The sequence below is a fragment of the Larimichthys crocea genome, chromosome I, assembly GCF_000972845.2.
Source record: "Larimichthys crocea isolate SSNF chromosome I, L_crocea_2.0, whole genome shotgun sequence".
Lineage (NCBI taxonomy): Eukaryota > Metazoa > Chordata > Actinopteri > Sciaenidae > Larimichthys > Larimichthys crocea.
The window spans coordinates 31,686,432-31,702,992 of NC_040011.1; the positions used below are offsets into that span (position 1 = coordinate 31,686,432).

The following is a 16,561-nucleotide window of genomic DNA, read 5'->3' on the forward strand; positions in this document are numbered from 1 at the left end:
GTATAACAAAAGATGGGCAAAAAGAATAAAGCTAACTGTTGAACATGGGAATGTAGGTTTCCAAATCCTCTTAAAAATCAACCTTGCAAACAGAATGAAACATATTCAACATGTCAGGTGTCATGGATAAGTAGCACAGTGTCCACAAAACCTCCACAGCCTCCACGGAGAACATTTCATTCACTTTTCTCCTCAAATAATAAAAGGATTGTTGCTCCAAAAGTTCTTAAAGGAAAAACTCTTTGTCCACCCTGTCCACACTAACAATCTGCTAAAAACTGTTCCTGTGCCTACTGGTCTGTATTCAGTTCAATTTTTGCTCAAGGTGGTTATAATAAGCCAAACAATACTATAGGAATTTTCAGTAACAAAGAGAAGAGTCACCATGTTATATCACCAAGGCTTTTCATTGTTCTCCTACATTTTATTCCACACTTCCAAGAGTCTCAACTCAGCAACAGAAGCCAGGGGGAAAATATTTAAAGCCAAGTTCTGAAAGCAGGATAAATGGGCCAGCTCCTAAAATCATGAATTACAAATGTGATTTTTAGATGCCCTGGTCATGTCTGTGTACAGACAGCTCCACCTCCCTAGTGCCATCCGTCCACACTCCTCAGATGTAGCTTGATTTCAAAGGTCACTCATATCCACAAGGTTTCTGTCAATGTCTAATTACTGCACACTTACAGATACTAGGGTTAACCCTTCTTTCTAAAAACTCCTTCATCTGTCCCGGTCCAGCAGCTCCATTTGAGAGAGAGCTTCTCATTAGACTGACTCTATTAAGCAGTATTTGAACCCACAGGGTCATGTGTTGCAAGAGGGCAGACAGCTGACACCTGTACTGTCTAATCTCCAGCCAGAAATCTGAATTAGCGAGGCAGGAGTTTCATCTGATAGAACACAAAACCTTTCTGGGCTATTCTCTTTTGTTTCTTTTCTTCTTTTCCAATGATATGACTTGTTCATTAACGGAGGCTTGTCATTTTAGCACTGAAATATCTAGACTTTAGACAAAATCATGCAAAGAAATGGTAGTCCTCACTTCTTTTACAAAACTAATCGGCCTTTGATGCGATCTTGAAACCAATATCTGTTATCAGTGATGATATGGCCTCTCAGGGCCAGGGCCACCGTTTCGAGGCTTCTGGTGTGGCCAGTGGATATCTGGAAAACAGATCAAAAGCGATATCTAAGGCTTCCTCTGCAGTCTGATAGTTGACAGTGATAAAAAAGACAGATTTCTGTTTACCTTTAGAACCATTTAGACCCAATAGCACCCCAGAGCACCTTTTCTATATTTTAAATGTTCAGGAGCACCGTCATTTAAAATCACAGAAACAAAACACAGAAAATTTATATATATATATATATATATATATATATAGATAGTTTAAATTTTTTTTTTTTTTTTTTATGGAAACGACTTTAAAAAAAAACCTTTTTAGTGATGGTTCTCAGTAAACTGCAGCAACTAGCTTCTTCTGGAGTCTTGCATATGATTGCAGATCAATTTTGAAAAAAGCTAATACAATGCTAAATCATCATCATATAACACTCCCAGATTGTCCTGGCTCTTTCGCTCTCCACACAGACCATTTACCTGCATGCAACTAATGCGCGCTCAAACATAACATGTCAATACAGCTCGCACTAGAAATGGAAACATTGCACATAGAGTCTACAATCATGTGGAGATGTGTTCATAGAAATTATTTTCGATGTGGAAGATCTTGTACTTCTGGTCAATTTTGACTGAATGAATTGGAGAACAGAAACTTGTTCAGCTCTCAAGTCTGACGTCAGTGAAGAAATTGATTTAGCATGTATTCATGTACCCAAAGCAACACAAGCAATTTTCTATGTCATACACAGTCACGTATCATCACGGCACCGCAGACAGCCGAGACGCTTCATTAGTAGGGGAGGGAACATCAACAAGGTCATCATCTTACAGTTACCAGACAACCAGAGTCTGCTCACATAATTATGCCAAGTGTGAAGGACAGTGAGGCCCTCTCAGGTAAACTAACCACATCAATGCGCAAATTAAACATTCCTTCATATGCATAAATTCTCTCCTGCAGCTATTTAATATAATAATTCTTAAGCATCATCAAGTGGCCAAATAAAAACCAACAGGTGGTTAGAGAATACTGAGAACAAAACAAACAGATGTGTTGAAAGAAAGAAATAAAAGGCCGTCTGATTTGTCAGCGATGTGTACAACATATTGGACAGCCTGTGGAGTGTTGGAATGTGGCCATAAATAGAGCTTCTTGACACCATACCATATGTGTTTATATACAGTATGTAGGTCCACACCTAGTAAGAAACATACTGAACAAAAGAAAGATATGAATAAAGATATGCACTTAAAACATGCCTTTTGCCTGTGTGTGTTCATATGTGATTATATGCAGCATCACAGTCTGACATGGACAGACTTGACTCTTGACTTCACTCACATCACCAACCTAGCTACCACAGATAGAAATGGAAGTATGAATATTTAGGAAGAAGGAGCAAGGGGGCAAGAAGTCTGTCAGTGCTGTTTTCCACAACCAACATGTAATCTCCTGTTTAAAGTGTATTCTTGTCAGACACAGAACGTTTAACCAGACATTCTGAGGAAACAGGCATGTAATCACTGCCGCAGCCACAGCACCACCCTAAATATAGACATTTTTAATTGACCAGGAATCAGCTAATTTATTCCCCTCAAACTGACTCTAAGCTGCACTGAATGTGCAGTATTAACTGGTGTTCATGTCAGCCAGCTGCAGTGAACACATCAGCTGTGCATGCAGCTCAGTAGTGCAAGCTAAAGTTTTTGGTCCGCTCAGTATTGTCCTCACGCCTCCGCACACTTTCAACTTGTCTATATCTGATAGTTGATCGTTCACTGGTCCACACAGGTGAAACAGTCTATTTCAATCACAGTGCATGCACATATAAATATAGACTGTTAAATATAGACTGTTATTGTTATTAATGAGCACCTCTGCTGTGGTGTTATTAATGTAGCATGCAGGAGAATGAGCCGAGCTTCATGCTGGGTCTGCAACTGACAGTTCACTGATGAGTCACTGTGAACCCACTAGGTCCTCATTGTGCTGTTGGTCAAACCACACAGACACACTTGTGGGTATATTTGATTATATATCATATTTGATACTGATTTTTTGTTACCTCCAATCTGCTTTGTACCCCCAGTGTCTGACTGAAGATTTCACCCATCTGAGGATTCTTTAGAAAGAATTTGGACACTTACAGACTTACAGACACTACACTGTTCAACAGCAGAACAATGACTGCAACACGTCAATGATAAAACAATCAACCACTTTTAGTCAATCCAAATCCAACACTGAAATAAAAGCTTTTTTTAGTGTCTAATTGTGAAGTGTGTGTCTGTGTGTGCTAGCCTGAAGCTGTCTAATATGTGTAAAGAGTAAATGAGCTGCATAGTATCTAAAGAGCAACTAACACTTGCGCTCCCTGCTCATCTACTGTATGCCTCTATTTTAGCAACATGAGCACAAGCTAATCAGCTATTTTGGCCTGTCTGCTAAGCGATGTTAGGATTTGAAGGTAAATGTCGTTCTGGAACACCCTGCCAACTGAGCAGTATGTCACCTAACTGCAACAACGCCAGAGTCAAGCTGTCCATCAGGTGAAGAAATATCTAACTTTTCTTTGGTAGAAAGATTTTACTGCCTCATGGCTGTAACAAACGACATGACAACAGAAAAATACATACATAAAGTACAAATGTATGTCCTTGTGTTTAAAGGAAATTGTGTCTGAAATTGAAACATTTACTATTTGAGGAAGAACCTGACAAGCTGTACTTACTAGCCTTAAATGTCAGTCAGAGCTAACTTAAGCGTTCATGTGCTCCCTACAGTTAATAAGCTGAGCCGCTCACAGTCGGATGATTTTTCACTTCCTTTTCATATTTGGATAATCAGGCTCTGTTGGCCTGGATTCTCTTTCTCCTCTTGAAAAATTCACAGGATTCATATTAAACTTTATCTAGTGCTGTGTTTGTGACTCAACCTTACCTCTGAACCCAGACCTGATCCGATCCCCCTGATTCAGTTCAGGTCGCGTTCTCTGAGTGTGATTGACCACAGCTAAAAAACTATGTAACATGTTCCAGGCGTTCTTTGCTCTTCTTTCACACACACACACACACACACACACACACACACACACACACACACACACACACACACACACACACACACACACACACAATACTTGCTAGCAGCATCTATGCAGTACACAGTAAAAAACAAAGTGTCAATTTGACTCTAAGAGAGTTGAAATTAACTCCGTTTCAGCTAACATTTGGTCCCACTCAAAATTAGAGTTAAATTGACTCTATGGCCAGTGTCAACTTTTTAGAGTTAATTTTACTCAATTTAGTGTCAAAATTAACAATGAAATGTGTAAAAATATTTAACACTGAGGTTTATTCACACTGTTCAGAGTAATATGATTACACTTTATAGAGCTAATTTTACTCATAATAGAGTTTTAAAATGAGTCATTCCCTCCATATGATATTTGTATGTCAAAAGGCCTTGGATAATGCAGGCTGTCAGCATGAAAGAACACAAAATTGTTTTTTGTCCTGGTCACCTTGGCCAAGGAAGAGCTGTAAGAGGTACCAAAGACGTAATGGGCCTTAAAGAGTTCGTCTAGGGCTCCCACTGAACCTGTTGCCTTGCATGGAAGGGCATACTTGTCAATCACAATAAAGAAGGTGTGAATGCTGCTTCTTGCAGGCCCCTGAGCAAGGAGGTAGGGCTGGCTGCTTTGGCTGATGTTATCCAGGTGCTGCTGTACACTGGTTCCAGTCTACAACCAAACAAACATTCAACAGCAATACTTAGTGACCAACCACTTACAACAGATCACTGTGCATGAAACTGAGGTGATGAAAACTATATTTTTAACAACTGTTCAGCATACTTTTATGAATCTGATGAGGTGTTGCACAGCCTGACATGCTGACACCTTCCCCGGCCTCTTCCTTCCCTTTGCAGATGGTGGTAGGAGATGGAGGAGCAGCAAGATAGCAGACATGTCACTGTCCCAGCCTACAGACCAACAGACATTAGCATTAAGATAAGACAAGATAAGACTTACTTGTCAGATACATCTTTATACATAGTACAATGCACAGTGAAATGTCTTATTGTGCCCATTTCCAGAAATAATCAAACAAAAAGACACAGTGTAATATATAATAATGTAAGATATGTAAAATGTGAAATATTTACGCCACATGTACATTTAATTGGCATAATTACAAAAAAATAGCAATTAAAAACAGTCCCAGTCATACCATTCTCAATTTCAGCAGTTGACTCAGCATTGCGCATTAAATCCAAGAGCTCTGTGGTCGGTACCAGTCCATGGCTTTCTGTTATCACTTTTGTTTTCAGATCATTGGCCCACTTTTCCAGGAATTTGTTGGCTGTGGCCTCCCCAAACAGCAGTCTGAAATCTTGTTCTATCTGTAATGCAAAAATACAGTGCAAAGAAAGGAGTGATGAGATATACTGCATGTGTGATGCCCACGTTTGTGGACTGTTTCTGAGGAAACTTGCCTCTTTCTCATTTTGAACAACTGGAGATGTCTTACCAGTCCAGGTGTGTCTAGAAATCTTGGGAAGACTGAGAACACATCCCCTGCTCTCTTCTCATTGTTGACCATTGGCTGACGATAAATGAAGGTAGCTTTCATCTTCTCACGGATGGTGTCTTCATCAGCAGAGTGTTTCAAAACGGCAATAGCTGCTTCCACATCCTCATCAGATAACACTTTGTCAGCAGTGAAGGGTCTGGGTTGAACACGGCTTGGCCCACCAACTTCAAAGACAAAACACAATTTTATTGACTCCTGCCTACACAATTCATCAATATCATATGTAACTAGGGCTTTCACAGTTATGATTTTTTAGTTGACGAATAACTGCCACAAATAATTGCATTTAACTGTTTTCTGCTTGCAGTCCTTTTACATCATTTCTTTAAATACGTGGATTTTTAAACCGTATTTAACGGCTGTATTTCTTTAGCTACACCACGTTAAACTGTCTGTTAACGTGCACCATCTATATTTAGACACTGAAAATAGTGATGGAAGGAATGGAAAGGGATGACAATCTGACATTTCTGTTTCAGTTTCATCCTGCGGTTTTCGTAATGATGAATGAAAACAATTATGACAGCTATGCATAATAATTGCGATCATTCAAGTTATGATAATGGACAAGCCTGTAGTAATTGATTAACTTACTTGGGAGATTTGCTCACAGACACACTCTTTCCTCTGCACTTTTTTGTTGATGGTTTTCAAACGCCATGCAAGGTATCCGGACCCACTCTCTGGGTCGTAGTAAGTGTTCCTATAGTAATTAAAAAATACACACAGACTGACTATACTGTCAACAAAGGGCAAGTATGTGTTTAACGTAGTGAGGACTTTTTACTTACATATCCCTGCTGTGAAATAGTTCCTCCATATGGAAATAGAGCAACTATCCCCTGCGCAAGAACACTCTGACACTTTTGGGGGGGGGGTGTCTAATGTATGAATTCAATGATACAGTCATCAACTGGGGAATTAACAACAATCCAAATACTAAAAATGTTTCTAGGGCCTACATGTCGATTCTACCCATGGTTTGTGTCATCTCTCAGCAGTGAGAATGTTAATCACTGTCTTCTGGTGGCATCTTTCAGTGATTTTGTTTTTGCATACTCCTGCATGATTGTTTCACCACCAGGCTTTGATGTAAGGATTATTTCAATCAACTTGAATGAAAACAAAATATGCAGTCAGACATTTTGAAACCAAATGTACAACTGGAAAAAGATAAAACAAAAACATTCCCCATCAAATGGAACAAAACCAGATTAGAACATGCCCACTACTCACGGCTTTTGCCTCAAAGTTAATGTGGCATGGCTTTTTAGGCTGACTTCTTCGACAGCAGCTGCTTCGTCAGGAGGGTCAGACATTGTGAAGTTCAGAATGATAGTATCGTCAGATGTGCTGAGCATGAGATGATGTTGATGATAGAGAGGCATCTTGTATAAATAATATGAACAAAACAGACGTATATAAATGGAACTGTATTACTCATGTCCCAACCCTAAAGTTTAATATGCACTATGTGAATGGTCGTGTATTACCTAGTTTCTTCTTTGCTCAACATAACTTTGAAGGTCCCAGGTGACTCCTTCACTATTTCTTCAAAGATTCTCCATCAAATTCTGTGTCAGATTGGTCAAACACCTTCAAGTCTGGCTGCCTGCCTTCGGGTATGTTAAATTTTAGGCCACTGAAGTAAACAAAAGAAAAAGGATTGATATCAATTGTAACAAAACTGGAAAGACATTTCCTTATGATGAGTATCAAAACATAAGTAGAGTGGGTGCATGTCCTCACAAAATGCTGTTGAGATGAAAGTCAATAGGTCATTCCCATCCATTTAATAAGGCACAGCGAAACAATAGCGACTCAGGTAGTTCAAAAGGAATGTTTTTAAGATGAATTGGGTGATTAACCAAGAAAAAAGTTGTGATTTTGTTTTATCCTGAAATACCTCACTAACCTTCTTCATGAAAGTGTCGAATGTTAGGTCAGACAGCCTAACATACTTCCTCCCCATCAAACAATCACGCAGCAGCATATCCTATTAAAATAAACAAAGGGAAAAATGACATGGATCATTCGGGTGCACCCTGACAGCAAAATTTAATAGTATAAGACAAAGACAAAATAGTTAATTTTAAGTGCATTGGGTGGTAGAACAGGAGGACAAAACAGTCTAGCTTAGTATGAGAATAATAGGACATTTTAATGATATTTGACTGGGAAATGACATGCTCAAAATGTCCAGTTCCTCTCAAAAATTAAAAAAACATAAAATTAATTTAACTCATCCCGAGTTGTTCCAGAACAGCTCGGAAAAGAAACTGTTTATGAGCTAACGACCGGGAGTTCACTCAGCAGTACCCGAGTGCGCATGCGGCCATTTTTCGAACCACAGCGTGTTGCTATGGGGATCAGTGCGTTTCACAACCCACAGTCACTGACTGCAGTAGCCTGACAAGAGACTGAACTTCGGTGAAGACTGCCCGCTGTAAACACACGTGTCTCGCGTGGCATAAGCACTTTAAAACTTTATTCGTCACCACTTTGGCAAACTGACATTTACCGTCGGAAACTGAGGCCACGCGGGGCAGTTGCCGCTCTGCGTGGTGGTATGTCTCAAGCTAATTAGCGATTAGCATGCTAATAAACAGTAAGGTAAAACGCATAAACACAAGCAACGTGCATTAAACATAGTTTACATGTGACAATACATGTTACATACTGAAGGTGCATCTTATGAGCACATCTCGAACTTATTAACTGTTAGTTAGCAGTAGGCTGTTGCATGTACTCGACCGTGTCATCCAATAGAGGGCTAATGTGTTCACACACCGTCCTCAATCAACATCTATGAAATTATAAAACCGGTTTAGTTGAAAAACAATCCTTAAATAATGTTGCGAACACGGGAATGTTAACGTTACTTACCTGACCGCCTCGCCTCTCCAGACTGACTCCAGCGGGGCGTTCAAGACGTCACGTAGACTGGCGCCTAATCAACACTCTGTAGAGTTACATTTTCACTGCATGTCTGCAGAATTAACACTGACTTTTAACTCCACTCTTAGAGTGGATTTACTCTGCATATAGTTGTAAATACTCCATCTAGGTTAAAAAAGGTTGACTCTGACATTTTGACACTCCGTTTTTTACTGTGTAGTTATTGTTGTTTTCCAGCAAGCAGTCACTTCTTAGCATGGGCAAGGTAATGCACTACGTGTTTGGTAGTCAAGCAATGCAGTGCCAAAACGGCAGTTCCTCTAATTGCCAATTGAGGCTGTCGACTAAACATTCAATTTGGTCTCTAGAGCCTATAATTCCCTGTTCATTAAAAAACTGTGTACTGAGTGAACTTATAGAAACTGTTCAGATTAATTAAAGTAAGCAGAATTACAGCATGGCGGCTCTGATTGACAGTTACGTGCAATTACAGATGGCTTGTTTGACCCCCAGGCGTCATTCAACCCGCCCAATCTAATGATGATCCACATCTTTGCCATGTTTATTATCCGTTGGGTGGAAGAAGTACATCAACATGGCGGCGGCCATTGCTGCATGTTTCGAGCTTCAAAATGGCATCGCATGCGCTGTCCATTCTTTATACTGTCAGTGGTGCAGTCCTACACTCCTGGGAAAAATATGGGACGATAGTAATCCTTGTTAATTATGTTCAAAGCAGATATCATGTAAACATCATAAAAGATCAAATGTAGACTCGTTACGTCCTCTTCCTGTCTATGTCAATTTTTCCTTATAAACAAACTATAAAATGAAACTAACTATATAACTGCAACATTAGTCCTTGCACTTGTGAAAGACAGAGATCTGTTCAGCAAATTATTATCAGTGGGCTTTACCTTAAGCTTAGCACTGCACTTGGGGGCGTCTTCACAATCGCCGCGGATGCATAAACACAGCAGCTAATATGCCTCACATGGGTGTTATTAAATTTGACGAGGCCTTCTCCTTAGCAGCATTACCCAACGTGAACCTGCCAAAAAAAGTCACAGAGCCACTGGTTGCTCGCGTTGAGATACTGCATCACGACAGGAGAGCATGAGCAGGTTGAGCCACTGGTGGCTCAAATTGCAGATGCTGTGAAAACTACAGTGGAGCTCCGACAATCAGCAGTTTTCATCACTGCTGTTTCCGCAACAAGCGTATTTTTCTCCGATAAGGCTTTGTCTCTCTGCTTGGTTCTCTTTTCCACACTGCGATGGGTGCTCCGCAAGGTCACACTCTGCTTACAAACACACAACACACACCACACACACCACGCAACACATATTCAGTCATTCACACAATGTAGTTTACCTAATGATACAACAGCACATCTTTTGTTGTTTTTACTACGTTTAAAGTGTTGTGTAAGCTATACAGAGAGCGATGTGCTATCCAAAGCAGGGATTGAGCAGTTTATGACAGTGTCAAAGACTATACGAGCAGGCAACACAGCGACATCCAAAGCTTCCTGTTATTAGACTATGTTGCCGTTGTGCTGCATATGAATAAAACACAGTTCATCCTCTCCATAAAGAGATTGTGACCCTCTGTAGACTATACTACTACTAATTTAGAGCTCATGGGTCAGTGGCTTTCTGATGTGGCAACATATTTCTTTCAATGCAAAGGGCAGCAATCCCTTTAGAGGAAATGGGTGAGAAAAATCTGAAGTGAATAGCATGCAATAAAAATATTAAATGTTCTATACAGAAAACAAAAACAAAACAAGATCAAGAAGCTTTGGCCCTACAGGCTGTCTCGTATTCAGATGTGATTTATCAGGAGGGGTGGTTTATGTATGGGGTAATTTTGTCTCAGAAAGATATTATGTGTTACAATATGATGTGTAACATATGCATACATTTATAAATATCCAAATACAAAATACAAATAAAAAATGTTGACATACAAATAATAAACGGATTTGTATAAATAAATGTGATTGCAAAATATTTTCGAGATTTGAAAATAAATGTCCTTGACTTTGTGTGTGGAGTCGCATTTGTGGATCCATTTTTTGCTTTCTCGCGATGACGTAATTTTGAGACATTCCTACCGCTCACCACGATTCCAAATAAATGCCACCAGATTTGATACAAATAGCGGTACAACCCTCACCGAACATCCAGCAGATGGCAGTGTTGTGCAACGGCCAGTCAGTCATTTGTAGGCTATCCAGTCAGAGACTTTCTTACAAGAGTAAATGAAACGGCATGATCAACATGGAAGCGGCCAGTGGAAACGCATGGGTAGTAGTTTTTATTTATTGCGTGTGTGTGTTATAGTGGATTTCCCCCAACTGTTACTGCTGTAGGCTACCTTGTTAAAACTTTGCACGCTAGCTGAGAAGTATTTAGCACAATATTGTTTCAGTCGCTGCCAAAAACGCATCGGTACATGGATGTTTTGTAGTTTTCGGACACCCAATCCAAACAATTTGTACAAGTATTTGATCCGTGCATAGGCCTACCTATATACAGTGTAACCTGTTTTTAGACTAGTCTCTCACTGGTTGCATTTGAGGTGAGGCACATAATTATAGCGCTGTTCTGTGATGTGCTTGAGCAGCGCACTTGATATTGGCACGAATGATATGTACCGCTATGTGCGAGACCAAGTCAAGACTGAGACTAAAGAGTGTCGAGATGAAGACAAGACCAAGACCTAACTGAGTACCCTTTCATTGTATAAAAAAAATCATTCTCCGCTAAATATTAAAACTGTTCAGCTGACTGAAACCTGAGGTTGGATAGATCTCCACTAAAATAGCGTCTTAATGTTAATGTGTTAAAAGGGTCTGGTAAAGAACGTTTTTTTAAAATAGTTTATCGTTGTCTGTCCTTTGGTGGCAAACTAAGACAATAGTGGCTAGATTTTGTTCCCAGCCAAAAATACCACTATTGTTAATCCAGACCGTGTGTGTGCTGTTGTGTGGCGGAAGTGTACCGGAAATAAGTTAGGGCCATAGAACGTTCGTACATTGTTTTTTGTTGTCACGGGGAAAAGGTCTATATGTCAAGTTGGGGGAAATCACATATAACACACACACGCAATAAATAACACTACTTACCCATGCAGTTAATCCACTGGCCGCTTCCATGTTGATCATGCAGTTTCATTTACTCTTGTAAGAAAGTCTCTGACTGGATAGCCTACAAATGACTGACTGGCACCGTTGCACAACACTGCCATCTGCTGGATGTTCGGTGAAGGGTACCGCTATTTGTATTCAAATCTGGTGGCATTTATTTGTGAATCGGTGGTGAGCGGTAGGAATGTCTCAAAATACGTCATCGCGAGAAAAGCAAAAAATGGATCCACAAATGCTGACTCCACACACAAAGTCAAGGACATTTATTTTCAAATCTCGAAAATAATTTGCAAATCCACATTTATTTATACAAATTTGTTTATTTATTTGTATGTCACATTTTATATATTTGTATTTGTATTTTGGATATTTATAAAATGTATGCATATGTATACACATCATATTGTACACATTATATATTTCTGAGACAAATTACCCCATATTTATGGGACTATATATAAATATTATATATAATAACATTAACAGCCTTTATTCATCAGGTTTTTCGAGCTCACCACAGTACAGAAACAGCTCTTATTAAGTGTTAAATGACATAAGGTTGAACACTGACTCCGGCAAAGTATCAGTTGTGGTCCTGCTGGTCTCAGTGCGGCTTTGACACTGTGGATCACAGCACACTGCTGAACAGATTGGAACAGGGGCAGGACTCTGTGAACAATCTTAGAATGGTTCAGGCCTACTTGGAGGAGCGGAGTTATTTTGTGACCATTGGAAGTAAATCTCAGATCGAGTGGCTATGCAGTGGGGTCCTCAGGGGTCAGTTTCTGGACCCCTTTTGTTCAGCCTAATAGGCTGCCTTTGGGTCAAATTCTGCAGAATTCTAATGTCAACACATAGTTATCAGATGACACACAGATATATTTTGCGCTGTCCCCGATGACTGCGGTCCTAGAGTCATTGTGTAACTGTCTAGAGCAAGTCAAAAATTGGATGAACCAAAATTTCTTCAGTTAAATCAAGAAAAAACTGAGGTCATTGTTTTGTGGCAATAAAGAAAGAGGGTTGCTGTCAGTAAACACCTTGAGTTAACGGTCTCTAGAAACTAAAGACCGAGTCCGAAACCTTGGCGTGTTGATAGACTGATCGACCTTCAATAGTCACAATAAATCAGTCACCAAAACAGCCTTCTACCAACTTAAGAACATATCCAGAGTAAGGGCTTATTTCCCAAACAGATCAGGGAAGCTGATCCATGCTTTCATCTCCAGTAACTGGACCTGTATGGTCTTTTGACTGGACTCCCCCAAAAAAGTATCAAACAGCTGCCAGCCTTCAGAACGTAGCAGCTCGAGTTTTGCCAAACAAAGAGATCAGAACACATCACCCCAGTTCTTAAGTCTTTACACTGGCTCCCAGTTAGCCACAGAATAGATTTTAAAGTTCTGCTACTAGTTTACAAATCACTGAATGGTTTAGGCCCACAATACATAAATGACATGTTAGTAGAATATAGACCCAGTAGGGCTCTGAGATCTACTGACTCAGGTCAGATAGTGGAGCACAGAGTTCAAACCAGACACGGTAAAGCAGCATTTAGCAGTTATGCTGCTCACAACTGGAACAAACTACCAGCAGGACTGAAATCAGCCATGAAGTTGTTCAAGACTATACGAGCAGGCACACAGCGACATCACAGCTTCCTGTATGAGCTATTTTGCCGTTGTGCTGCATATGAATAAAACACAAGTTCATCCTTCTCCATAAAGAGATGTGACCCTCTGTAGACTTATACTACTACTATATTTAGAGCTCATGGGTCAGTGGCTTTCTGATGTGCAACATATTCTGTTCAATGCAAAGGGCAGCAATCCCTTTAGAGGAAAGGGTGAGAAAAATCTGAAGTGAATATGCATGCAAAAAAAATATATAATAGGTTCTATACAGAAAAGACAAAAACAAAACAAGATCATAGAAAGCTTTGGCCCACAGGCTGTCTCGTATCAGATGTGATTTATCAGGAGGGGTTGTTTATGTATGGGGATAATTTTGTCTCAGAAAGATATTAATGTGTACAATATGATGTGTATACATATGCATACATTTATAAATATCCAAATACAAAATACAAATATAAAAATGTGACATACAAATAAATAAACGATTTGTATAAATAAAGTGGATTTGCAAAATATTTTCGAGATTTGAAAATAAATGTCCTTGACTTTGTGTGTGGGAGTCAGCATTGTGGATCCATTTTTTGCTTTTCTCGCGATGACGAATTTTGAGACATTCCTACCGCTCACCACGATTCACAAATAAATGCCACCAGATTTGAATACAAATAGCGGTACACCCTTCACCGAACATCCAGCAGATGGCAGTGTTGTGCAACGGTGCCAGTCAGTCATTTGTAGGCTATCCAGTCAGAACTTTTTACAAGAGTAAATGAAACGGCATGATCAAAATGGAAGCGGCCAGTGGATTAACTGCAGGGGTAAGTAGTGTTATTTATTGCGTGTGTGTGTTATAGTGGATTTCCCCCAACTGTTACTGCTGTAGCTACCTTGTTTAAAACTTTGCACGCTAGCTGAGAAGTATTAGCACAAATTGTTTTCAGAGTGCTGCAAAAAACGCATCGGTACATGGATGTTTTGTAGTTTTCGGACACCCAACCAAACAATTTGTACAAGTATTTGATCCGTGCATAGGCCTACCTATATACAGTGTAACCTGTTTTTAGACTAGTCTCTCACTGGTTGCATTTGAGGTGAGGCACATAATTATAGCGCTGTTCTGTGATGTGCTTGAGCAGCGCACTTGATATTGGCACGAATAATATGTACCGCTATGTGGCGAGACCAAGTCAAGACTGAGACTAAAGAGTGTCGAGATGAAGACAAGACCAAGACCTACTACGAGTACCCTCACATTGTATAAAAAAAAAAAATCATTATTCTCGCTAAATATTAAAACTGTTCAGCTGACTGAAACCTGAGGTTGGATAGATCTCCACTAAAATAGCGTCTTAATGTTAATGTGTTAAAAGGGTCTGGTAAAGAACGTTTTTTTAAAATAGTTTATCGTTGTCTGTCCTTTGGTGGCAAACTAAGACAATAGTGGCTAGATTTTGTTCCCAGCCAAAAAATACCACTATTGTTAATCCAGACCGTGTTGCTGTGCTGTTGTGTGCGGAAGTGTACCGGAAATAAGTTAGGGCCATAGAACGTTCGTACATGTGTTTGTGTTGTCACGGTGAAAAGGTCTATACTGTCAAGTTGGGGGAAATCCACTATAACACACACACGCAATAAATAACACTACTTACCCATGCAGTTAATCCACTGGCCGCCCAGTTTGATCATGCAGTTTCATTTACTCTGTAAAAAAGTCCTCTGACTGGATAGCCTACAAATGACTGACGGGCACCGTTGCACAACACTGCCATCGGCTGGATGTTCGGTGAAGGGTGTACCGCTATTGGTATTCAAATCTGGTGGATTATTTGTGAATCGTGGTGAGCGGTAGGAATGTCTCAAAATTACGTCATCGCGAGAAAAGCAAAAAATGGATCCACAAATGCTGACTCCACACACAAAGTCAGGACATTTATTTTCAAATCTCGAAAATATATTTGCAAATCCACATTTATTTATACAAATTTGTTTATTTATTTGTATGTCACATTTTTAATTTGTATTTTGTATTTGGATATTTATAATGTATGCATATGTATACACATCAATTGTACACATTAATATATTTCTGAGACAAAATTATCCCCATATTTATGGGACTTATATATAATATATATATATAACATTAAACAGCCATTTATTCAATCAGGTTTTTCGAGCTCACCACAGTACAGAAAGCTCTTATTAGAGTGTTAAATGACATAAGGTTGAACACTGACCCGGCAAAGTATCAGTTTGTGGTCCTGCTGGATCTCAGTGCTGCGTTTGACACTGTGGATCACAGCACACTGCTGAACAGATTGGAAACATGGGCAGGACTCTGTGGAACAATCTTAGAATGGTTCAGGTCCTACTTGGAGGAGCGGAGTTTTATTTGGGGACCATGGAAGTAATCAATCAGACGAGTGGCTATGACATGTGGGGTTCCTCAGGGGTCAGTTCTTGGACCCCTTTGTTCAGCCTATATATGCGGCCTTTGGGTCAAATTCTGCAGAATTCTAATGTCAACTATCATAGTTAGGCAGATGACAACACAGATATATTTTGCGCTGTCCCCAGAGACTGCTGTCTCTAGAGTCTTTGTGTAACTGTCTAGAGCAAGTCAAAAATTGGATGAACCAAAATTTCTTCTTCAGTTAAATCAAGAAAAAACTGAGGTCGTTGTTTTTGGCAATAAAGAGAAGAGGGTTGCTGTCAGTAAACACCTTGAGTTACTGTCTCTAGAAACTAAAGACCGAGTCCGAAACCTTGGCGTGTTGATAGACTCAGATCTGACCTTCAATAGTCCCATAAAATCAGTCACCAAAACAGCCTCTACCAACTAAGAACATATCCAGAGTTAAGGGCTTTATTTCCCAAACAGATCAGGAGAAGCTGATCCATGCTTTCATCTCCAGTAGACTTGACACTGTAATGGTCTTTTGACTGGACTCCCCCAAAAAAAGTATCAAACAGCTGCAGCTCATTCAGAACGCAGCAGCCGAGTTTGACCAGAACAAAGAGATCAGAACACATCACCCCACTTCTAAGTCTTTACACTGGCTCCCAGTTAGCCACAGAATAGATTTTAAAGTTCTGCTACTAGTTTACAAATCACTGAATGGTTTAGGCCCACAATACATAAATGACATG

The 16,561-nt window shown here is 39.8% G+C and overlaps 1 protein-coding gene across 1 annotated transcript in view; it reads right to left on the reverse strand.

Moving 5' to 3' along the window:
- The window catches only part of LOC109142935 (uncharacterized), a 32,620-nt gene extending 26,690 nt beyond the window's left edge, over positions 1-5,930 (reverse strand). The window contains exons 1-4 of the mRNA XM_027282959.1: positions 5,660-5,930; positions 5,360-5,531; positions 4,984-5,111; positions 4,627-4,869 (exon numbers count right to left, since the gene is read on the reverse strand). Of these exons, the coding sequence (XP_027138760.1) occupies positions 4,627-4,869; positions 4,984-5,111; positions 5,360-5,531; positions 5,660-5,761 (645 nt within the window). The 5' untranslated portion in view covers positions 5,762-5,930. The remainder of the gene's footprint in view (positions 1-4,626; positions 4,870-4,983; positions 5,112-5,359; positions 5,532-5,659) is intronic.
- Positions 5,931-16,561: the final 10,631 nt, after the last annotated feature.